This window comes from Ruditapes philippinarum, unplaced genomic scaffold, assembly GCF_026571515.1.
Source record: "Ruditapes philippinarum isolate M1 unplaced genomic scaffold, ASM2657151v2 ctg400_1_1_1_1, whole genome shotgun sequence".
In the NCBI taxonomy this organism is placed as follows: domain Eukaryota; kingdom Metazoa; phylum Mollusca; class Bivalvia; order Venerida; family Veneridae; genus Ruditapes; species Ruditapes philippinarum.
In genome coordinates this window covers 271,878-298,471 of record NW_026857630.1, presented here as the reverse complement: position 1 = coordinate 298,471, position 26,594 = coordinate 271,878, and the positions used below count along the sequence as shown (strand labels likewise).

At 31.7% G+C, this 26,594-nt stretch overlaps 1 protein-coding gene across 3 annotated transcripts; it reads left to right on the top strand.

Moving 5' to 3' along the window:
* LOC132750408 (oxidative stress-induced growth inhibitor 2-like) lies at positions 1-20,069 on the top strand. Of its 3 annotated transcripts, none has more exons than XM_060740376.1 (6): positions 1-140; positions 11,919-12,184; positions 13,361-13,497; positions 15,786-15,977; positions 16,544-16,635; positions 17,645-20,069. In XM_060740376.1, the coding sequence occupies exons 2-6, from the start codon at positions 12,133-12,135 to the stop codon at positions 18,648-18,650; spliced, it is 1,479 nt and encodes a 492-aa protein (XP_060596359.1). In that variant the 5' UTR covers positions 1-140; positions 11,919-12,132; the 3' UTR covers positions 18,651-20,069. The 3 variants fall into 3 exon arrangements, with proteins under 3 accessions (XP_060596359.1, XP_060596360.1, XP_060596358.1); XM_060740377.1 differs by lacking the exon at positions 1-140 and adding an exon at positions 762-784; XM_060740375.1 differs by lacking the exon at positions 1-140 and adding an exon at positions 10,536-10,716.
* Positions 20,070-26,594: the final 6,525 nt, after the last annotated feature.

Genomic DNA, 26,594 nt, shown 5'->3' with positions numbered 1-26,594 from the left:
GTATCATTATCTCGTGTGACCTAGTTTCTAATCGCTGATTCGGTGTCTCGCCCAATAGGAATCCGTATACTATGATGACAGAGACCTTCACCTTGATGTACACATGCCGGTTCACGGTATAAATTTGCAGTGGAGCCCGGGTATGTATGAAGCTATGTATCAGTACAATTTCTTGAATCGTGACCAAATATTTTATTTCTACTGTACAGAGTTCGAACGATAAATAGATTAACCAATAAATGATATGGAAATGTAAAGAATGATGAGGTTGCGTAACACGTTTACAGTAAACTGATTAATTTGAGCCTTCTTACAAGCCAACTGAATTATTGAAAGACACCAAAAACAACCAGATTTTATAACATACTGTACACTAATACAGTACAGTACAGCCTTTGTAATTCAGCTAAACTGAAGAAGTTATAGTGAAAAAGGCTTAATTTAGTGAAGATAAATATACTTGCCACTTGAAAATAAAAAGGTAGTTAATGTTGGTATACAGTATACAATACATGAAACTGAACATTACATGTATGTTACATCATACTAAGTACAGGAATTATAATATACTGTACAGGGAAGCAATATGATAAATATCCAGTTTCAAATAAGTTAAAAATATCTTTAAAGCAGATGTTATATCAAAACAGTAGAAGCTAGTCATATTCATATATTATAACATATCGTATATATACTATGTCTTTAATCTTGAAAAATTGTGCTAAAATTTAATGTTTGAAAAAAGATTGTTCTTTTGCCAATGAATTCATTGGATATGTTATCGGTAATATGTTAATTTAATATTGTCAGCTTTACAGTACGTATTAAAGAGTAAGTAAAAAGTATTTATCAGAGCATTTGAAATGATTTGTCAAGAGCTGTCACAACATTTTTTTCCCTGCAAAAACTTAATATTGCTTATTACAGGTAATTGTGGAAAAATTTGTTTAAAAAATTATTTTTTTTATCCATCTATTTCTATTTTGAAAAAATTTATTTTTATAATTAATCTTTAAGTATCAAATATTGCCTATGGAAATTGTTGACTAGGATTTACATGATTAAAGTATACATATAGTATAGATTGACAAGCATACATTATTTTAAAACAATATACACATGTATTAAGTTGAAATGTACAAATAGTGCTATTGTAGTGGTTCAGTTAAGCATCATTGTTTAACTTGAATGGTTTGATATTAATAAAAACAGACTATTATGACATTAATTCAGTTGCTGGCTATTTATATTGCATTATTTCTTTTTAAGATTGTCTAGGAGGTTTAGTGGCTAAAACTGTTATTTTACCTATTCTGCTGTGGGCTTAATTTAAACTATTTAAATTTCGAAAAGATTATTGCTGTAGGATACTAGTAACTTCCCAAGACAAGTGCTTTTTGATCAATGGCTGAAATAAGGAAGATGCTCACTGAGTTTTCCTTTATCAGTAAAGTATAATTAAGATTCTCTAATATGATATTAAAATATTTGCATCTTTATTTTAAAATGGTGGGTGGATTTTTTTTTCAAAAGTAATTTCTGTAAAACTTTAAAATATTCATCAAAATATGACATTCATTGAAAATTCACTTAATGTAATTCAATAAATCATGCTTGAAATATTTAAAATAGTTTTAAAAATATTTAAGGTTGTCCTTGTTAGATTGCTATGTCATAATGATGAAGCTGTTTTCAGCCATATTTGAAAGTTTTGCTGATTCATGATACATAGTACAATGTTTTGGTGATTAAATGGGCTGAAAGAGTTTACACTCTCGCCAAAGTAATGGCATCTGTTTCAAGATAGCTTTAACACAGGGCTTTGAATTTTATTTACTTTAACACAGGACTTTGAATTTTATTTTTGCAAGATTACCACTTCAGTAATATTATACAGTCTTGGTCTTACATCACATAGTTCTGATTTTACCCCACAAACTGACAGGGTTTGGTTACCCCACAAACTGGTTGTGATAATATAACAGGGCATTGGTTACCCCACAAACTGGTTTTGATAATATAATAGGGCTTAAGTTACCCTACAAACTGGTTGTGATAATATAACAGGGCTTAAGTTACCTCACAAACTGGGTGTGATAATATAACAGGGGTTTAATTACCCCACAAACTGGTTGTTTTTTTGGTTACCTTACAAACTGGTGATAATATAATTGGACTTTGGCTACCTAACAAACTGGTTGTGATAATATAACAGTGCTTAAGTTACCCCACAAACTGGTTGTGATAATATAACAGGGGTTTAATTTCCCCACAAACTGGCTGTTTTTTGGTTACCTCACAAACTGGTTGTGATAATATAATTGGACTTTGGCTACCTAACAAACTGGCTGTGATAATATAACATGGCACTGGTTACCCAACAAATTGGTTGTGATAATATAATTGGTTTAGTTACCCTACAAACTGGTTGTGATAGCATGACAGGGCACAAACTGGTTGTGATAATATACCAGGGCTTTGGTTACCTCACAAGTTTGTGGTAACATAACAGACCCTGAGAGTTAAGATAAAATCACAGGGTTGTGGTAACTCCACAGGGTTTTGATAACAATAATTAGCCCATACTTTGATAGTATAACTAGGTTTTGGTAACAGACCATCATAATTATATGGTTGTGGTAACATCACAGAGTTTTGGTAACATCAAAGGGTTTTAGTAATCTCTATTATGATTGAAGTAACTTCTCAAATGTTTGGTAATGGTACAAGGGTGTGGTAATACTACCAGTTTATGGTAATGTCGCAAAGTTGTGGTAACATCACAGGGTTTTATGGTTGTGGTAACATCACAATTGGCAGGGTTTTGTTAACCTCTCATGGCTGTTTCATCTCAAATTTGTATGCATGGTTATTTTAACATAACAAGGTTATGGTTATGTCATAAAATTTTAGTTGTGGAATTTTCAGGCTAACTTTAACTTCTTTTGAGGATATTTTAAAAAGTTGAATTGACTTTTGATTTTAGCCAATTCAGATATTAACTTGTATAGAATTAACCATTAGCAGTTTATTGAAAAATACAGGATTGGGGTATTATAAATTTGTTGAAATGGATATATTGACACCTAACTTTCTTTGTATAAATCCATTTAGATCCGAAAATTCCGAACTATTTCTTGGGCCCATTTAATTTCAAATTGGTAAATAAAAGTGTGGTTGATATATATGGTGTCATCTGGACATTGATTTTCAAAGCAGATATCCATTGATTTCAAATGGTGAATTGATATGCCTCGAACCTTTTGAATAAATGATTTAAAGTGGAAATTCTACTTATACTTTTTTTGCCCTCTTAATGATAAATCATGAACCTACAACTTGAGATGTTGAAAGTATTTTATATGTAAAATCTGGTTTATTGAAGAGAGATCTATGCTTTATTGCTTACATTTAAAAATTTCATAGACAGTGTTCGAAATTAGCAGTAGTCTGATAGCCCCTGACAACTAAATTTTCTCCTCGGGCTACCAACTTTTTACAGTAACAAGCCCGACCAGACTACTTAATTTTCAGAGGCACTATAAACAACTGTTTTGAACAAATGAATCGTGCTAGTGAAATGTCTTTTGGGCTAGTGAATATTCCAATCTGGTAGTCCGACCGGCCTAGTGGATTTAAATCCTAATTTCTTACACTGCATAGAGGTTTACTATAGAGTAATGCAACTTTTAAGTTTTGTTCTATCAGACTCTTGATTGACAGTTATAGTAATGTCCAGACTGAGATCAGTCATAGTTACACTTTGTGTATGTTACACTGATTTATGGTCATGCTAATTACCATTTTAATCAAGGTTGCAATTTAATTTGGAAGTAATGGCTATATTTTAAAAATATACTGAAAAATAACCCAGAATTCTATCTATTACAAATATTTACCAATGTTTGAAAAAAATAAGCTTTTGAACTAATTTTTTTAAATTAAATTTATATTTGAATAACAGTTCAAATAAATTAAGTTCTTGACATATTTTAAGTTAATCAAACATTTGTTGTTGACTGTTATCTTGAGATGAAAATTGAGTTGTAGGTGAATTTAAACCACTTTATGATAGACTAAGGTATAGCCGCATTTTCTGAAAATTGTAATACACTTGTAAAATTTAGAACATGTTTCTGGGACTGTGATATACTGGTGTGATTACATAATTTAATACTTTATATGATACATTATTATTTAAATGACTTTTAAGTAGACTAGACCAATTTTAATATCAAAATGTAATTTAATCCTGACGAGGTATTGTGTTATGTAAGAGTTTAAGAATTAAAAATGTAATATTTTAATCTTAATAACCAACTATTAAATATTATATCATATTATGCACTTTTATCTGATATAATAATCTGGTTTAACAAAAATATGTTATAAAGTATCAAAATAACAGTTTTCATAATGTATTGGTTACAAGGACTTTGCAATAATATGATGATATAATGGTGTGAAAATTAACAAAATCATATTTTGTTATACAGGGTATACGCTCCAAAAACTACTGAACAGAACTTACGGTTTTATATACAATATTTCGGGAAACAAGTCCTATATATTTATGTTAAATTAAAGTCAAATGATTTGATGCACTTAAAGATTTTGCTTAGTATCTGAAATCACCCTTTTATCAGTTTGTACATAAATCAGAATCATAACATTTAGATATAATTGTGTGTTTTAATGGCTGTCTTTGTAGAAACAAAATACAAACACATGTATAATAATGCAAGATAATCAGTTAGCAAAGTAATAAGAGTTTGTTTGATAGATTCTACAAATGTAAATCTATTTCATGACTTGGAATCATAATAAAATGTATCACATATAAAATTTAAACCACAATACCGAAAAAGTACTTCTGCTTAAAATTACCCTATAAATTATGAGATGGTAGTGTTGATAGTTTTCACTCCGAATCAGGGTAGTAAGCTACATTGAATTTACCAGAGCACAGATCAACCACCTGGGCATGTTCCTGGGCATGCTGTCAAGCAGTTTACTAGTTGCCTTCACTTTCGCAAGGAAATGATAACTTCTGTACATGCCAGAGCAGAGGTACAGTGTGAATGACCATAGAAAGGATTTCATGAGAAGTCACAACAAAAGTGACCTGCAATGTCCTAGCTGGAATCGAACCTGGGGCACCCGATTCACAGTCCAACGCCCCACCTTAACTAACTTAGCTAACTGGACAATTTTTATAAATAATGATTTAGATGTATGGGTTTATATACAGAGTGCTGAGCCAATAAAAAGTCAAGAAATTTGTTTTCATTAACTAAAATTGATCATATATTACATTTATATACATTTATCTTTGACAATTTATATATATATAAATAATTAGTTTAGTCATATGTGTATACATGTATATATATTTCCCTTTATTTACATAATAATTTAATCAAATATCTCATAGCTATATGCAATCAGATACTGCTATCTCTTTTATACTCATACATTTAATTCTACACATATACATGTTCTAAAACACTCTACATATTGGATATTTTATAACTATGTATTCTATATATAGGCTATTGATGATCTAGAACTCTGCCTACATAAATCGTAGCAATAGGTCAAATTTCAGTACATGTTCTAGGGAAATTATCAAAAACTGCTCTAACAACAACAATAATAATAATAATCAACTATAATAAAGTTATTTTAATTTTAACCTTAAAGTATTTAAAGCTATATATCTGATCAGATGCCTGTAGTTTACAAATTATTGTTTGAATTTAGAAAACAAATACTATGTACATTTTTATTTCCAAAAAACCTGTATGAAAGAGATATGTTTGTAGGTTTTCTTCATAGTTAATGGCATAATGATAAATTCATGATACCAATGCTGAACAATAATTATTGATGAACAGTTAAACCTCTACTTGAAATATTCTAGAACAGTTTATTCTGTTTACATACAATATTCATGTGTGTTAAATTATAGAAACATTCTATGTTATAACTTTTTCACAAGATCACAAGATTATAGCAACAACATAATATGGTAATTTTAATGTTGATAAATTTTATGAAAATATTTCAACAGATATAGCTTTATACCCTTTTACCTGCTGAAGTTGTGTAAATTATTTGCCCAACTTTAAATTTGGAACAGTCTAATTTAAATTTAAGGGAATTTTTTATCAAAATACAAAAATTGATCTGACTACTGACATATAGCCGGGTTAGTCCACACATATGTGCAGACTGGAATGGCTCTTTACTGTGGCAAAAGCTAAATACTTGGTTCCAACAGGTGAAGGTTTATTAATAACCATTACCTGCTCAATAGCGAGGTAAAATTTAGATGTACCAATGTGTATAATTCTGTACCAACCAATGTGTAAAATTCTGTACCAACCAATGTGTATAATTCTGTACCAACCAATGTGTAAAATTCTGTACAGATTTATCACAATTCATTAAAGGCATTCACTACGCAGTTATGTCATTTTCCTGTCAATTTTATTTCACTAAAATTGTTTTTGTTATCATATTCTAAGATCATGCTATTTAAATGAATTCTATAAGTTTTATTTCTTAAATTGTTTGGTACATAATGATGTACAAAGTGGCAAAAACTATCTAGTATGGTAAGATATAAAATAAAGGATTACTTGGTAGCTGTTAAAGCCGGCACAGGAATATTAAATACAATGAACAACTTTAAAAAATGCCCCTCACAAAATGTATTTGTAGCATATTTAACTTAAAATTAACTATTTGATGTCAAATGTTTTGGGATATTTCCATGTGTCAATTAAAATAGCCGTATAACTAAATAAGGACAGTAATTGCAAGCGTGATACAGTTTTATGGTGTAAATGAGGCCATCCTTAAAAAAATGTTTGTTTACAGTAACCCGACCCAAAATTTTCAAGGTGGGTAGGTAGGTCGATTTTTTTTTTTTTTTATTGAACTGTACTCCCAAATAAACATGGAATTTCAAAATGCTGGACAAAATATGCTTTGATAATCTGGTAACAATTGATAAATTGATAACTGAATTCTAATTTAATAAGACCTACATTTTATTTCTTCTATTAACCTTTAAAAGAACGAAAACAAAGCACAAGGCATAATTTTCTGATTCAAAAAATAATAATTTTTTATCCAGACCATGAAAAAAAATTTTGAGTAGGGGCAAATTTTGTGAGTCGGTCGCGTTACTGCAAACAAACATTTTTTTAAGGATGGCCTGAACAACAAAAAAATGTGAAAATAAAATTATTGTACATTGATGCAAATAATCCTGTTTGAAATTTTTTTGAAAACATGCAAGTCATTGCAAAACTGTTCAGGCATCAGCCATGTTATTTTCCTACAACATATATACCGTAATTGATCAGAATGATGTTCTCCCTGTGTCACGTTTCCTTGCTGGTGTTGGTCTTAAACTTCTTAGTGCATAATGCAAACTTCTTAGTGCATAATGCAAGTTCCTAATTTGATAATTAGTTTATTTTATTTCACATAATTATGCCAACATTTAGATACTAGACACTTTGACCTAGTAGCATATTAATATTTGCCTCTTTTCAACCATAGACTTATAAAAAATATTTTATTTTATGAGAAGTAAAGTGCATATAATTTTATGTAAAAAATGAAACTGAACATGAGAGTGACATTTTAAAACACCCTATTTTTATGTCTGGAATTTATTGCAATGTCATTACATAGAATTCACACAACATCTTATATTTGTCATTTTTGCCGAGTCATTTTGATCCCATATTTAAAACTTCTGTCATTTTCATTTGTATATATATTATGTTTAGGAAATGCTTTTAATTTAATGTTTTTAATGTGCTGCACAATGAAAATGTTCAAATATTGCTGATCAGTACTTTGTATTGAGAGTGGAATGTTTTGGATCAATGCAAGATTTGAGTTAGATAAGAGCTGCTTGTTTGACTTATTTGACATATTGATAACCATATATATAAATGTTGGGACAAGCCTCAAAATTAGCAAAAAGGTTAAAAAAACAAACTTTACATAAATGTTTGATGTAACACTATAGAGAAAGGTCTTTAGGATGTTACGTGATTTTATGGTATTTCATCATTGATATATATTCATGGTAGTAAAGAGACCTTGATAAAAGTGTGAAGAACTAAGAAGCCTTGATTGTCTATGTTATATAGATGGGTTTAAAAATTTGCACATTCATTGAAATTTATTTTAAGTGCTTATGCACTGAGCGTAGTAGTAAATGCGTCAGACTAGTAATCTAATGATCACTAGCCATATGAGTTGATGCAAACATAATTATACCCCCGCACAACAAAGTTGTAAGGGGGGTATACTGGAATCAGCTTGTCCGTCCATCCAGCTGTCCGTCGGTTTTTTCTTGTCCGCCCAATAACTTAAGATTCCTTTGACCCTTAGTCTTCATATTTGGCATGGAGGTTAGTCATGATTAGTAGATGACCCTTATTGATTTTGAGGTCACTAGGTCAAAGGTCAAGGTCACAGGGGCCTTGACTTCAAAAAGCTTGTCCGCCCAATAACTTAAAATTCCTTTGACCCACAGTCGTCATATTTGGCATGGAGGTTAGTCATGATTAGTAGATGACCCCTATTGATTTTGAGGTCACAAGGTCAAAGGTCAAGGTCACAGGGGCCTTGACTTCAAAAAGCTTGTCCGCCAAATAACTTAAGATTCCTTTGACCCACAGTCTTCATATTTGGCATTGAGGTTAGTCATGATTAGTAGATGACCCCTATTGATTTTGAGGTCACCTGGTCAAAGGTCAAGGTCACAGGGGCCTTGACTTCAAAAAGCTTGTCCGCCCAATAACTTTAGATTCCTTTGACCCACAGTCTTCATATTTGGCATGGAGGTTAGTCATGATTAGTAGATGACCCCTATTGACTTTGAGGTCACCAGGTCAAAGGTCAAGGTCACAGGGGCCTTGACTTCAAAAAGCTTGTCCGCCCAATAACTTAAGATTGCTTTGACCCACAGTCTTCATATTTGGCATGGAGGTTAGTCATGATTAGTAGATGACCCCTATTGACTTTGAGGTCACCAGGTCAAAGGTCAAGGTCACAGGGGCCTTGACTTCAAAAAGCTTGTCCTACCTATATATTAAGATTCCTTTGACCCACAGTCTTCATATTTGGCATGGAGGTTAGTCATGATTAGTAGATGACCCCTATTGATTTTGAGGTCACCAGGTCAAAGGTCAAGGTCACAGGGACTTTGACTTCAAAAAGTTTGTGGTCACTGGATCAAAAGTCAAGTTCATAGGGACTTTGACTTCAAAAAGTTTGTCCACCCATTAACTTAAGATTCCTTTGACCCACAGTCTTCATATTTGGCATGGATGTTGATCATGACTATAAGGTGACCCCTATTGATTTTTGTGGTCACTGGGTCAAAGGTCAAGGTCACCGGACCTTGACAAATAAACAACTTTTCTTCTCAATTGCTAAAGAATGTCTTGTCTGCAATGTATTGATTTTGACATTTTCACATTTGAAGCATGTAGAATACATAACTTAGCAATGCACTGGCTTAGTAACCTCAGATTTGGCAGGGAGGTTGTCCTTGAGCTCTAAATGGCCACTGTTGATTCTGACAAAGTGGTATGCGGGGGTATTCACGCCAGGATAGTGGCAGTTCTAGTTTCTTTAGTATAAGGAAACTTTAGTTTAATTTAAATGAAACTTTATCTCATATATAAAATATTTTGCTGTGATGAAATAAATGATATTTTATAATATGAAAAAAAATATTCATCAAATACAGCATCATTGATTTTACATTTCACAGGCATTTATATCAAACATTTGAAAACAAAAGTCTGTTAAACAATTAATGTATAACAGTTGTTCATATTTGAGGTAATCATAGAATCCCCATAAAAGTTTACAGAAATTATACAGAATTATAATTCTTATAAAACCATTTGATTCAAATTAAATACACAGGTAAACTATTTTAATGATTTTATTTTTATTTTCAGTGAAATAAAAATTGCAAGAAATTCTTCTTAAGATATGATAAGTTCCAACTTGCTTTGAAAAAAAAATATCATGAAATAGTCATGGATGCAGCTAAAACATCCTTTTAATAGCTATGTTTAAATTCCTTTAGTAACCATTATAAGCCCACATCTTTTATTAAAGCTTGTACTGTAGGAATTGAAAATTAAGTATATTAATTTTTTTTCTTTATTGCAAATTAGCCTTTGTGATTAGAATCAGACCAGCCTTTGTATTTTGATATTGAATCCTTCAACTTTGAATGAACTGTTCCAAATTTTATATCACCAGTCGGACAAATCCATTATGCAAATTGAGCAGGTAAAAGGTTAAGATTAAATTGGCCAGTACAAATTTAGACATTTATTTAATGAGAAAAATAACTTCAACATTGACCTTGGTGATACGGTCAGTTTAACACGGATAATCTATTTCACATTCACATATCACGCTGTCCAAAATAACTTAGCTACCATACTTAACCAATATTTACATATACTTGGCCTTCATATTAAAAAAAAGTCAAGAATTGGGACAGCTGTATGGTATTTAAGTCAGTTGATAGTTGCAGCTATGTTCCAGATAATATTCAGTCTGCCCATTGCTAGTGAATATATACATCTATATAATTTGTTAGCTGATTGTACTTGAAGTATTATTAGTTTACTATAGTAGAGGACTTGGATTTGTAAGGTAAATTTATTTCAATAGTTATGATTAAACTTGATTGTATTAATTTTCAGTGTTAATTTTTGCAAATTTTAAGATTTGAAATAAATGTGTAAGTTATGATTTTCTTGAATTTGTTGTAATCATCTTTGTGTGATTTGCTGTTTAACTTAGACTACATGGATTGAATGTTAAAATAACATTTAAATTATCTTCTGCTATATACACAGTTTTCCATAGTTAATATTTTACTCTGTAACTTGAAACGTAAAAGTGTTTGTTAATATTTTTTTGCCACTTACAAACAAACTTAGCTTATTATAAAGTTTGAAACCAGATATCTCCATTAGATCAAAAATAATTTTAAAAGTCTATTTACTTTTAGCTATTTCGTACAATACAAAATGAAATATACTTTTTTTTAACATATTAAATCAGACAGAACTTATTTTAATTTTTTTTTTTAAATAAATCAACAATCAACCATATTCACTTTACCAGTGATTTGAATTAAAATCATATTATAAATAAATAAAAAAATGATTACTTTAATCCCTGAGTCTGCTGTTTTATAAATCTTGTTTCATGTACATATAACTTTAACTTTACAGTCATGACTTTAATGAAATAACATACATGTACAATCATGTACTTGAGATTAAATTACTGAATCAATATAAATCATTTTCAAGCATTTAATAATTTCAAATTTTAATTTTTCTTTCCTCATGTTTATACATTTACATAAATAGTCTATTTAATTTTTATATGTATAATCTTTTACATAAGAATGTTACTCCTGATGCTTGTTACCTGAAGAAATTAGTGATAAATGTAAAAATTATCCTCATAAAAGTTGCAAAATGTAAAAAAAGTAATATTTTGACTACCATAGAAAATACTAATTTGCTATTAACAGTTCAAGTAATTGACCAATGAGTAACTTTTTCTATTAACAGTTCAAGTAATTGACCAATGAGTAACTTTTTGGATACTATAAAAGTACACCAAAATTATAAAGCTTTCGAAAAATAAAATCATTTATGGGCATAATGGGCCTTTAAACAGTAGTTGCTATTGATGAAATTAGACATGAAATATATATGCAGTTATAGGCTTCACTTACATTATACTGTATGGGAGTTTGATTGAAAGTTTAAATATTTGATGTTGTTATGTTAAACTTGATTGATTAAGCATCTAATCACATTTTCTGTTTATTACAGATGGTTTGCTGTGGCTAGAGACTATTGAAACATGAGAAAAAGGATTGTGTATTCTGGTGGTACGCTTGTACCCAAATCTTCCTGAGGAAGGGTATTCCATACAGAACCCTCACTGGTGTAAAAGAGTTTCAATCCTTGTGAAGAATAACAATTGGAAAATTTCACAGCCTAATTCCTTTTTATAACCAAGAAAATATTGCTTAATATTTTGAAAATGCCATCTCAATGCACTAACAGCAAACTCTGTACCGATGTTGTGATTATAGGTAAGTGGATATGGTTTACCCAAAATAAACGTCTCGTTTATAATGTATAGCCTTTCATATAATGTATAACGTGTTCTATTTTCAGTGCCAAAATTTATATTAATAGAATAAATTCTAAAATAGTGACAGTATTACACCATTTGCATTGTAAAAATGATAAAAGACTTGTAAAGCGTTCTAATTAGTAGAGTGTCCTTGTTTTAATCTAGTACACAAATTAGCACATAAAATATTGGTTATTCAACTATTCTAGTAGTAAAAATTCAACTATAGTTAAAACTGCCATGTCATCCTACCTACATATTTTACTATGATAATGTATTTTGATACTTAAATTACCGTAATAAATTAGCTTTGTTGGTATTGAGGTTAAAGTGTTGCGATGTTAAAATATTTTCATTCATTCACAAAAGTGTCATGTTTCTATTATTGAAGAGATTTAAAATGGTCAAAGGTAAAATAGTATAGAATAGTACGATACTGGATTTAAAGTACTGAATAATGCCCCATGCTGAGCACCTATAGTAGATTAATGAAATAGTGAATGAATGAAAGTACGTGGGAAATAGATCAATAATTAATAAAGCCCTTTTAACATTAGTTACAGTACAACAGTTTGAAATCTTATGGTAGTTATTCAAAGCTAATGGGTAATTTAACCATTACATGTATTATACCTTGACTGAATTTAAAATCACTTTATTTTTTACAACAGAGTCTACAATACAATTTTTTTTCTAACTTGTAGAAAGGTATGTTTTGAATTTTTCAACTTTAAAAAATATTGCCAGTCCTGTCCTGGCAAAATAACTCCCTTTGAATCCCTTGAAGTAAAAAACAAACAAAATCAAGATAATATAGCCACTCCATGTACCTAAATGTTTATTTCTGGATGACTATGATGTGGAGATGACTTGAAGAAAATTATGTCAACTTTATCTGAAGTGGCAATCAAGGTTTTGACATGTCCAGGTCAATATCACTGAGATAAATAAAGGAAAGGTTAACTTGATGATAACGTTTTCAATAATTCTAAGAATGACCTCATTGGGTCTCAGGAACAAGTATTTATTGATTACAATTAAATATTAAAATGTTCTATTTATGTATTATAGATATAAATGTGTAATCTGAACTCCTCCTGTTAATTGGTTGTATTTTCATCTATTTTTTCAGGAAATGGGCCGTCTGGTATTTGTTTATCTTACTTTTTGTCTGGAAATAAACCATATTATAATGGGAAACCACATTCAAACCAGATATTGGCAGAAAAATTAAAGAAATGTGGTCAGAATGGTTCTATTGTAGATCAGGTAAGACTCATGTCATATATTTCTAGAGTTTATTCTGATTGCCTTTTTGCAATTGTTTGAAACAAAAGTTGGGTTTAGGTCTGGTGAGTGTTAAACTGGTCAAGAACAGTGCAGCTGTTCAAGCAATTTTATTTTATAAATGCTTACTTATTAACACTAACTTGAAATAAACCAATTTAGTGTTTTTAATTATTTTTATAATATTTTATTTTTATAAACAGTCGATTTACTAGACTGATTAATAGTTTGCCGATTTTATCAAAGTAAATGTGTTATGATTTTTTTTTTATAAACTGCATCTTATTGGACAAAAAATGATTTCCAACATGAAAATATGATGAATCATTTGAAAAATTTGATGGGGTCCTGTTGCTGAATGGTGAAGGATGATGGCTTAAACCACACCTGTCAGTGCTGTGGGTTCGATTCCGGCCAGCTAGCTCACTGAACTTCAATGTTTCTACTGAGGTGCCCACTCATGCCTGAAATATAGCACAGAGGGGCACCTGATGTCTTTAAATAGCAGATGTAATCTTGCAGTATACTTACTTTCGTAACAAACAAGAAACTATATATTCATGAACAGATGATGACACTCTCAATGGCTGAAACATTTAATTAAACAACTGTTAATTAGATATTTTAATTAAAATGTATAATATGATGTTATATACACAAAAGTGACAATTGTTATAATATGTACATTCTAATTTAATGAAATATAGCATATGTGCATACATGTGATAGTCAGGGGACATGCAGCATGTAAGAGTCACTTATAATTATACTTACCCAACTAAATATCTTAAATGGACTTGTCCAATGTTCAATCTGGACAAAACCAGTCATCATATTTCAGAGAAAATTTCAAGATAAGTACGGACTGAATAGTGAACAATGCAGACTATGATCAGATGTGCCGGCTAATCTGTGTCTGCCCTTCTTATAAGTAGATTCCCTTGTCACAATCAGATTAATTGTTAATTTCATGGTGCTAGTATTGATTATTTCATGTTATAAATGTAATGTTATAATTGTACAATGTACTTTAGAAATATACATAGAAAATTTTATCATTCAAAATTCTATAATTCAGTGTCACTGATAACACTATATATTTAACAAGTTATCTTTGAGAATAATTATATTTATAGAATATTATCAAAAAGACAAACATCCTTCTGATAATCTTTTGCCTGTTAGGTCAAATGAAAAAAAGGACTGTCCTTGAAAATAAACTCGACAAATTATCTATCTAGAACACATTTAAGAACTGGGTCACCCAAGTTTTACATATTAAAGAAATTTGTTTCCAAAGAATTACCCACATTTCTGTATAGGTAAAGAGTTTCAAAAACATTGACCTAAAATATGCATTTTTCTAAACGAAATGTTAAAATTTTTAATATTTAAAAATTAAAGTACAAGTAAGCTAATAGACAAACACAAAGTTTTGTTCCTAGCACCAATTAGTACTAATCAATGTGTGTCAAGTTTCTTGCTCATGGAAACAATGGCAGTTTGACTTACGCAGCCAGCATTCCTTGTTAAGTTTTGACAAGATTTACCCAAATCATGTTTACATAGAAACCCAATTTCTTTGTTTGATTTATAATTTCCAATGTTTACATTACAGCTTTAATCAAATGAAGTTGTCAAAATATAAGAATCTTACCGCATATCAGTTTTCTTAAATCTTTATTACCTTGACATTTTTATTGCTGTTAGTAAATTTATATTGACACAAGTTTTCAATGGTTGAAAATTATTGCTTAATTTGGAGATCATTAGCATAAGAAAGTATTACGAAAAACTGTTTAACGAGCTTGAATATCTTCAACAGTGAATAGTTTAAATATTTAAATGAATTTATCTCGGTTATACTGTGATCATAAAACATTAATGGTTTGTTAACAAGAATACAACAAGCTCAAGGTAATCATGGTTGATTTGTCATTGCTTCACCAGGCAGTAAAGTGATCCTCTTCAAAGAAGTCAAAATTTTGGTTGCCATAGTCACTAAAAGAATTTTTTTTAACTGAACAGAGCAGATTATTTTGAGATGAGCTATTGTCTGTCTACAAGATTCCCTGACATACATTTAATTAGTCACACACCTCCAGATTAAGAAAATCTTTATCCTTTATCCTTCATTGCTATACATGTAATTTTAAATGACAATAATTCTATAACTCACTGGTGTCAAACAGTGTGATAAGAATTACTGTATATCTTTTTGATAATTCTAAATTTAAATATCAATAAAAGTTGATACTATATATTTGTAGGAGCTTGAATCACTGTGTGAAGGTTTAGAGGGAAGATCGTCTAACCCAGTGGCTGTTCTATTTGACTCCCTCTGTCATCCAGATGCTGATCTAGGGGGAGATAATTTTTCTCTTCTTGAATGGCGTCATGAACCAGAGCATAAGATAAATCACATGGTGCTTGGGAGAGAGAAACCAGGTGGCTCTTGGCAGGTACTATATTTTTATGTATGAAAAGTAAAGAAAAATAATTTTAAATAAATTGTATTGTATTGTATATTTGTATATATTTGAACACTGTTTTTTTGGTGGCTGACAGATGTTGCCTTGGTGTTAATCTCATATCCCTGTATAATTTGAGTAATAGTGTTCCTCATTTGTATTGAAGACAATAACAGTGAAGGATTGTATTCTCTCCAGTTTCTGCATAGTGCAGACTGTGATCAAATGTCTGGTCTTGGTGGCATGGGTAGAATCTGTTGCTGCCAGCTAGCTATATAAGAGTTGACATTACATTTTATTAACTCCCCTTCCTTTCCCCTCACCACCACCACACACCATACTGTAACTCATCAAGTCTGGGAAATCAGGTTTATGACTGTTTGTTTCTGTTTTGATAGAAAATATTCCTGGTAGACATCACAAAAAATTGTTATTACATTATTGCATGTTTAGATTTGAAAAAAAATATTGAATATTAAATTTACATATTTCATTAACATTTTTCACATATTTGCACATATTTGCATTTTAACATGTTTTAATGAATGTATTTCTAGAAAATGGATGGCAGTATGCAAACATTAAGTTTGAGTAGCTGGATGGAGTTACCTGACATGCCATTTAAAGACTGGCAATCTAAACAGAAAAGGTAAGATTCCTTACAACAACTGTATTTAAGCCCCCCAATCTGTATCTTTTCATTTTTTTCTAACAAACTAACGTAGCTTTGATTTTGGAACAGTCTGTTCAAAGTTTTAAGGGACTTCAATATCAGAATGTGAAAAATGAGCCTTTACCAACAGTATAAATTCTGGTCAGACTGCACTGATGTGCCTGGCCTGGCTCTTTACTTGTTACTATTTTGTTTGTAGGTTAGGAAGTTGATGCAGATACTGTATTTTTTGTGTTGCCTCTATGGAGTAGTGGCACAATAGGGATCACTTCTCTGTCATCTGTCTGTCCGTCTGTCTGTCTGTCCGTCCGTCACAAAACTTGTCAGGACTACTCCTCATAAACTACTGGTGCAATTTCATCCAAACTTTACAGGAATGATCAGTACCAAGTCTAGTTGTGCATAATGTCAGGGTTTTCTGGTTGAATGATTTTTGGCCGAGTTATGGCCCTTTGATAAAAAGGTTTTTTTTCTGTGTGTTGCCAGATACACAAAAGCTTGTCCGGACTACTCCTCATAAACTACTGGTGCAATTTTATCCAAACTTTACAGGAATGATCAGTACCAAGTCTAGTTGTGCACTGTCTGTCTGTCTGTCCGTCTGTCACAAAACTTGTCCCAACATGAAATTGGCCATCATGAGGCGACACATGTGATCACTGATCCCTCTTGTTTAATTATTCAACCAGCATGATTTTAAGCAACATATACTTTCTTTATTATATATTTTTATAAAGAAATCAATACATAACACAGGTCTCCATGGCAACAATACCCTAGATTTCTTTAAACTTCATTAGAAAATATATTTGATGTTTCAAACACAACTTGTGTGTATGTTTTATCTACCCTTGGCACAAGAATAATTACCATAGGGGTGAGCAAAAACCCAAATAAAACCACTTTTAATAAACGCTGGCACTTTTAAATTTATGCTTTTTGTTGGGTTAAAGTTTTATTGAAATATATATTATTTTTTTTGTAGACATGAAGATCAGATAGAGCCTTGCATGAACCGGGCCACTATAACAGATGTCTGTAATTATTACACTGCTTTTGTTGAAGAAAAGAATTTAAAGAAGAATTTCCATAACAATTACACTGTGACCTCCGTTAGAAAAGTGTACAGGAATAAGAAGGTTGTTGACTGTGAAAATGGTGAGACTGAACCATGCTGTCCAAGTATGACAAAACATCCATACTTCTGGGAGGTCAGAGGTTACAAGTTGGTAAACAGTTTCCATGGTGATGGGACAGAGGAGGTAGATCGAGAAGACTTCTGCATATCCTGTCTCTCTGTCGTCATAGCAACTGGAACTTTTGATATACCTAACAAACTTGGAGTGGTTGGTGAGAATTTACCGATTGTGAGTCATTCTCTACATGACTTTGAATCTGTGATAAAAAAAGAACAACTCAAAACTTGCCCAGACCCTATGCTGGTTGTGGGGGCGGGGCTTAGTGCAGCAGACGCCATTCTTATGGCTGTGCAAAACCAAGTGCCTGTGCTTCATGCATTCAGAAGAGGAGCCAATGATTCTTCTCAAATCCTGAAAAAACTACCTCATAACATGTATCCAGAATATCACGAAGTACATCAGTTGATGAAAGGCACAAAGAAGAATCCATACTATAAGCCTATGTCAAAGCACTCTGTCCTAGAAATCAAAGATGATAAGAAAGTTCTACTTAAACCTCATCAAGCTTCTTCTGTTGAAATAAATTCATTAGACATTTCACATGTAGCTATTCTTATTGGTTCACGACCAGATCTCAGTTTTTTACCCAGTGGAGGTCGAAGTATTGGTGTAATGCCAAAATATCCAATAGAAAGCAAACACAATCCTATTGATATTGATCCTTATTCATATCAATGCATCCAGGAACAGGGACTTTTTGCTATGGGACCATTAGTTGGTGATAATTTTGTTAGATTTGGGCTAGGTGGTGCATTAGGAATAACAAATTATTTATCACTCCGCAATAAATAGCAGCCCCACATGTTTACTTGCTGTCAAATATCCAATGTCTGTGATTCTTTATTTAGACTTCATTTGTTTTTAGCTCACCTGTCACAAAGTGACAGGGTGAGCTTTTGTGATCGCTTTTCGTCCGGCGTCCGTCCGTCCGGCGTCCGTCCGTAAACTTTTACTTTAAATGACATCTCCTCATAAACCACTAAGCCAATTTCATCCAAACTTCACAGGAATGTTCCTTTGGTGGTCACCTTTAAAAAGTGTTCAAAGAATTTAATTCCATGCAGAACTCTGGTTGCCATGGCAACCGAAAGAAAAAACTTTAAATATCTTCTTTTAAAAAACCATAAGAGCTAGAGCTTAGATATTTGGCATGAAACATCTTCTATTGAGTGTCTACCAAGTTTGTTCAAATAAAAGCCCTGGGGTCAAAATTGGCCCCGCCCCGGGGGGTCATTGATTTTCCCTATATGCATATAGTAAAAACTTAAAAAATCTTCTTTTAAAGAACTCAAAGAGCTATTGCTAAGATATTTAGCATGAAACATGTTCTAATAAGTGTCTACCAAGTTTGTTCAAATAAAAGCCCTTGGGTCAAAATTGGCCCCGCCCCAGGGTGTCATTGATTTTCCCTATATGCATATAGTAAAAACTTAAAAAATCTTCTTTTAAAGAACCAAAAGAGTTAGAGCTAATATATTTAGCATGAAACATGTTCTAATAAATGTCTACCAAGTTTGTTCAAATAAAAGCCCTGGGGTCAAAATTGGCCCCGCCCCAGGGGGTCATTGATTTTTGTTCAAATAAAAGCCCTGGGGTCAAAATTGGCCCCGCCCCGGGGGTCATTGATTTTCCCTATATGCATATAGTAAAAACTTAAAAAAATCTTCTTTTAAAGAACTCAAAGAGTTAGAGCTAAGATATTTAGCATCAAACATGTTCTAATAAGTGTATACCATGTTTGTTCAAATAAAAGCCCTGGGGTCAAAATTGGCACGGCCCGGGGGTCATTGATTTTCCTTATATGTGTATTGCAAAAACTTAAAAAATCTTCTTTGAAAAAACCCAAATAGCTAGAGTTAAGATATTAAGCATGAAACATCTTTTAGTGAGGGTCTACAAAGTTTGTTCAAATAAAAGACCTGGGGTCAAAATTGGCCCCGCCCTGGGGGTCATTGATTTTCTTTATATGTGTATAGCAAAAACTTAAAATCTTCTTTGAAAAAACCCAAATAGCTAGAGTTTAGATATTAAGCATGAAACATCTTCTAATAAGTGTCTACAAAGTTTGTTCAAATAAATGCCCTGGGGTCAAAACTGGCCCGGCCCCAGGGCGTCATTGTTTTTAACTATATGTGTATAGTAAAAACTTAAAAAAAATCTTCTTTTAAAAAGCCCAATGAGCTAGAGCTTAGATGTTTAGCATGAAACATCTTCATAATGGGTGTCCTTCCAAGTTTGCTCAAATAAAAGCCCTGGGGTTTAAACTGGCCCCGCTCCGGGGGCCTATATACAGGTGAGCGACCTCAGGGCCATCATGGCCCTCTTGTTATTGTTATCGCTGTATTTTTCACAGTATATGGAACATTCTTACACGTTTCACACTATTCCCCTATCAAACAGGCCAATCAAGTGCATTATTACACAATATATGCACAGTATAAAAAACGAATGCTTACATGTTATATGACGTCAATATTATTGATGCTTATAATAGAATAGAAGTTTTATATGAAATTCTGTTGCGAATAGCTATTTAATAACATACATTCAATTATTATGTATTGTGATTTTTAAAGCCAAGAGTAACTGAAATAAAAAAAATTAATACAAAATTTAGCATTTTTTACCCTTAAAAAATTTAGTTTTTGTTTTCTTATTTTTGCATGACTTTTTGCTTTTAGGCATTTTATTGCATTGTCTCAATAGTGTTCCCTTTCATTTTTAGAAAGTGATTTTCTAAATTATAATTATGTTTCCTTTTATCTTTGTTGATGATTTTATATAGTTGTTATCTTTAAGGATCCATGGCTGTCAATGACATTTCTCTGAAACTGTGAATTTTTGTGTTCCTTTAACGAAAATGTGGTCAAGTTGTAAAATGGTGTTAGTTGATTGAATATGTGGGTCTCGGGGAGCTAAAATAAAATCATAAAGTTGAATCTTTAATATAAAATCTTCTAGCATTATCTTTTGACCTCTACCAAGTTTGTTCAAATCATTGAGCCATTATTTATAAACCCATGTTTTATACATTTTGTATATGGGTACTTCACATTTGTTTTACATTGAACTTTAAAATTAATTAAAATCACCAAGGTTAGAGATAGATTCGACTTTTCTTTATAATGTCTTCATTTATTGACCAATATATTTGATATTTGGGTTTTAGGTACTTTGCATTGACATATCTTCTTTCACAGGGGTGAAGATCACCACACTCAAAGCAGATTTTCCTTCTATTCTTGGAATATTTTTAGGTATTTTGAAAGAACTTTTTCCTGTTTTGTTTGGAGGTTGTAGTCACTAAGTTCAAGAGTTAAAATTAGATTTTTCCCCTCTTTTCCCCATTCCCACTTTTTTCCATTAAGTTAAACTTTGACCAAGCAACATTGGAGATGAAAGTAGTTACAGTCTTCACAAAGGTGAGCAATAAATTGCATTTTTAGCAAATTTATAATATGATCATGTAAGACCCCAAACAAATGAAATAGACCCCAAACAAATGAAATAGAGTAATGGTTTTATATCATTTTTACTCTTGGATATTCTCACTTATAAAACTTCTTTTTCAATGAAAGCTTTTTTAAATAATGTATATTATGAATATTTTAAACTTAATGATAGTTAACACCCTCTTTCTATCAAATTAAATCAATTTTAGTTAAATTGCTTGTATAATCTATAAACAATTCTGTCATATTGTGCATGTATTGATGGAAAGAAAATGGGGGTATCTCTGAGCATTTAGTGGAAGTTCTGTAGGTTGTGCAACAAACTATTATGTTTTATTGTTTATTGTTATATTTTGTTGCAGGGGGTGCAACAATTCAGTCAAACCCATATTGCGATACACAATATATGATAAAGATATTGTTTATATTGGAAATTTTAAAGCTAAAAAAAAAAGAATTATGTTATTTAATAATTTATATATTCTTAAAAGGTTTATTTTAAAGCAGTAAGTATTGATATGTTTGTGCATACACAAATTTAAATTGTATACTTTTATCAAATATTGTAGTACTGTTCTGAACCATGTTTTGTATAGGCCGTTACTGTATCGCAATATGCTGGTTTACTGTTATATTGTTACACTACTATTATAGTATATTATGTTTTCTTTCTCTCATATTGAGATACACATTAATCAGTACCTACTGATGATCACCGTACAATGTTAACATGTCATCTTCGTATTGAAGCAATACACAGCTTTCTTGTTCAGTCATCAGCCAAATTTGACTTGCTTTTATATAAACATAAATTATTTATTTATTTTTATTTGCTCAATATTTGTTTTCACAGAATTGTAGACAATAAAAATGTTTTCTAGAGAATCAATTTTGTGTACTTTTTTTACCCTGTCCTACAGATTATATACGTGTACATGTATAAGTGTTTGAGATAATGCCCTTTCTTTCCCTAATAAAGTCTATGTCCGGACAATTTTAAAGTTTTAATAGGACAAAGTTTTAATTGGGGAGAACTTTACTTTTGAATCTGCTTGTTTGACTGTCTGCACACACATTTTTGACTCTAAAATGGCATTCTGGACTTGTGTAAAACTTTACAGGACTGATATGAACCAGGTCTAGTTGATTATTTTGACTTGGTGGATGTATTTAATAGTTATGTCTTGTTATCGTTTTTATTTCCCCTCACATGAGCACAAAATGTCATCATTTAGCTTTTGATATTTTTCATGATAGTCCAAAATTTAGAAACATCTCTCAAAGTACACTGTTAGTTTTAATCAAAAGAGAAAAACTTAATCTTTATAAGTTATGTAAATATATAGGAGTATCGCAGACTTTAATTGTTCATAGATATAAGGTATTTAGCACTGCCTACTTGTACCTGCCAAGGTCAACATTGGCAAACCCCCATGCAGAAACTTATTAGTCATCTACCGGTTTACCGGAGGGGATTTTAGGTTTATAAGATTATTTTTTTTAATAACTTCTTTATTTCTTAATGTATCTTCTTTAAACTTCATATGATATATATGTTTCTTTTTATCACTTAAATCATTTGCAAGAAGGTCCAATACTCTAGCAAGACTATTTCCAAAATTATGTCCCCCTTGAACTTAGATTTTTTTTCGAGAAATTGGTATATTTTACTCCAACTTCTTCATTACTTATAGGATTAACATCAAACTCCCACATCATAATAATATGACAAGGTTTATAAGTTTAGCATCCTTATTTCCAGAATTATCTCCTCCTTAAACTTTGAATTTTTCTTATTCATTCTTTTAACTTTCTTTTACTTCAAATTCAAAATAAACATTCATTACTAACAGCTTCATTACTAATTGTTCTTTGTTACACTCACATCATGTATGACATCTTGGATCTTTATTTCAAGAGTTATCTCCTCTTTAAGAATTTTGCTTTTAAAAATGTTATATTTTGGTAACAGGGATGTTTAAAAAATTTACTTAAAAGTGTCCTTCAGTCTGCCTGTTCATAAAAACTTTTTTTTGTGATCACTTTTAAAGAACTTTTCCAACAAATTTTCTTAAAAAAGAGAAAAATTGAAACATTAGCGCATGGCCAATGGCCCTTCAGAAAGTTGCTGGGGTTCTAACCAGTAGGGGACTTATGGATTGCTTGCAATACTTTGATAATTGCTTGTTTTATGTTGACTTATATTCAGATCTTCTGTCTGAAACTGTATGGCACATAATAAAGATGTTTGGCATGTATGTATTGCTCAGAGGTTTTAGAGGTTTCTACCCCATCGTTATTTAGTAAGTTTAGCATATTGCAGGCAGAGAGAATGAAATATAGACTGGTATAATGTATTGAAGTTCATGATACTTTACATTTACAAACTCAATATTTACAGAGCTATCAGATACACTTATTTTTTCTGGGTATTTTAGAATTAAGTGGATTTGTTTGTAAAACTGACAATATTAAAACAATTTAAAAGACAAGGTATTGGTCAGGAGATCCAATTTCATTGAGTACGGTACTGAACAACAATGTATCGAGCTGGTAGGGAAAGGAAGATAATTCAATATTTGTCAGTATTATTGCCTTAACAGAGTAACCTACCCTACAGCAATAATAACTAATTGATATATTACAATCTGAGCATGATAAACAGTTCTAATAATACAAGCACAGTCCGTTAATAGATTAACTTGTGAAAACTGCAAGTGATTAACCAAATTATTACAATTCAAGTTACACGCATAATATGATACGAGACTGTGTAGGGCGGTAAGTAAGACTTATAAATATACTTGAACTCCGCGGGTCAGATGTGTTGCCTTGTAAACAGTATAGCTGTCACTTATGCATTTTCTTCTTAATTATAGGTTATTTTTAAACACTGCTCTTACAATGTACATTAAACTTACACTTAAACTTTAGTGGCATTTGAACTGATTGTAACAATGTTACATCAGGATTCATTCATAAAACTGTTATATGATCAAAATTAAAAATACCATGGAAAAGTTTTACACTGACAGATCAAATGGAGGACTCTGTGATGGATTCTACAATATACCAAATTTGGAGTCAATCAAACTTATAGTGACCAAGTTAAACTCTAGACAAGCGTATTACGCATGTTAGAAAATGAACAAAGGGCAATAACTCAACAATAAATGTCGAATGACACATATGCCCCCCTTTCTAGCCCTTGATTCACATTATTGGTAATTTTGTTATAGAAACTTGTTATAAATGGGTACATGGAAATGTTCAGTTATGGAAAAAAGAAATATAATTTAGACCTTGAGATAAATAGTTTTCAAGATGGTACCTGTGACCTTGACCTTTAAACTACTGACCCAAAATCAAAAGGGGTCATCTACTAGTTATGACCAATCATTATTTGAAATATGAAGACTTTCCGTACTTCACTTCAGTGTTGTTATATTTTTCTAGTCCTTAGGGATCATTGATGCCAGCACTATTGAGTGTTAAGAATTGAGTACCGCTCAAGCCGGTGCTAAGGGGCGTGGAGGATGTTGCACTTCTTCATTATCCCTCCTGTACAGGCTCAATCAAACCGAGTCTGCAATTCTCTTTTAATTTTTTTGTGATAAATACTTCCGAGGGATAACTCTGTTTCTAGATTTTTGTAATAAATAGCTTTCAAGATAATGAGCGGAAACCATACTAACATTCAAGGATCTAGTGACCTTGACCTTTGACTTAGTGCCCCCAAAATCAATAGGGGTCATTTACTGGTTATGACCAATCAGTTTGTGAAATATGAAGACTTTGTGATGAATATTTTTCAAGATAATGAGCGAAAACTATTCTGACATTTAGGGCCCCTGTGACCTTGACCTTTGACCTAGTGACTCCAAAATCAACAGGGGTCATAAACTGGTTATAAACAATCAGTATGTGAAATATGAAGACTTTGTGATGAATAGTTTTCCAAGATAATGAGCGGAATTTATTCTGACATTTAAGGCCCTTGTGACTTTCACCTAGTGACCCAAAAATCAATAGGGATTATCAACTGGTTATGACCAATCAATATGTGAAATATGAAGACTTTGTGATGAAAAGGTTTCAAGGATTAAGTAATGAGTGGAAACTATTCTGACATTAAAGGCCCCTGTGACCTTTGACCTAGTGACCACAAAATCAATTGGGGTCATCTACTGATTTTGAACAATCGGTATGTGAAATATGAAAACTTTGTGATGAATATTTTTCAAGATAATTAGTGGAAACCATTCTAACATTTAAGGCCCCTCCTTTGACCTTGACCTAGTGACCCCAAAATCAATAGGGGTCATTACTGGTTATGACCAATTAGTATGTGAAATACGAGACTTTATGATGAATAGTTTTCAAGATAATCAGCAGAAACCATTTTGACATTTAAGGCCTCTGTAACCTTGACCTTTGACCTAGCTACCCAAAATCAATAGGCGTCATTTACTGGTTATGACCAATCAGTATGTGCAGTATGAAGACTTTGTGATAAATAGTTTTAAAGATAATCAGCGGAAACCATTCGACATTTAAGGCCCCTGTGACCTTGACCTTTGACCTAGTGACTCCAAAATCAATAGGGGCCATGTAGATATATGGTTCCTGAACATTTCATTTCCTCTCACTGGTATCTATCATTGTTTTAAGTTTTAAACACATTTCTATGATCCTTTTTAAATTACCCTCTGAACAAGAGTGGAAAGTATTATAAAGGGAGATAATTCAAAAACTTAGCAATGCAGCATTATTGTCCTTTTGACATACTAGAGATAGTTTAGAAAGTTACACTCCAGACAGGTATTTTAAATTTAATTTAAAAATTAAGCAAAGTAGTGTTATGATTCTTGAACAATGCACTTCCTCAATCAAATTCCTTCAATACTTTTCAAGTTATTCGAAAGACCTCTTGTGGTTGAGGGGTTTCTTTTTAGGGTTAAGGCATCAGAATTACTGCCACCTTTCATTCCTGCATGATTGTAAAGGCAACTAGCTGGAGTCAATGCATCTCTGACCCATGGTAATGTTGCTTCGACGTTTGTAACACCTGGGTTAGCCAAAATCATCTTTCTTGTTTTGGCACCATATGACCTACACAGAGTCTGTGCGCTGTTAAACCAATTAAACAGACAAACAAAAGTTTGATGACAGACAAGGTGGCGACTATATGGGCATAAAACACTGTTAACAACAGTGTTTCTATATTCTTCAACCAGTACTTACATATCTATCCTCTGTAAAACTCATAAATTTCCTGTGAAAA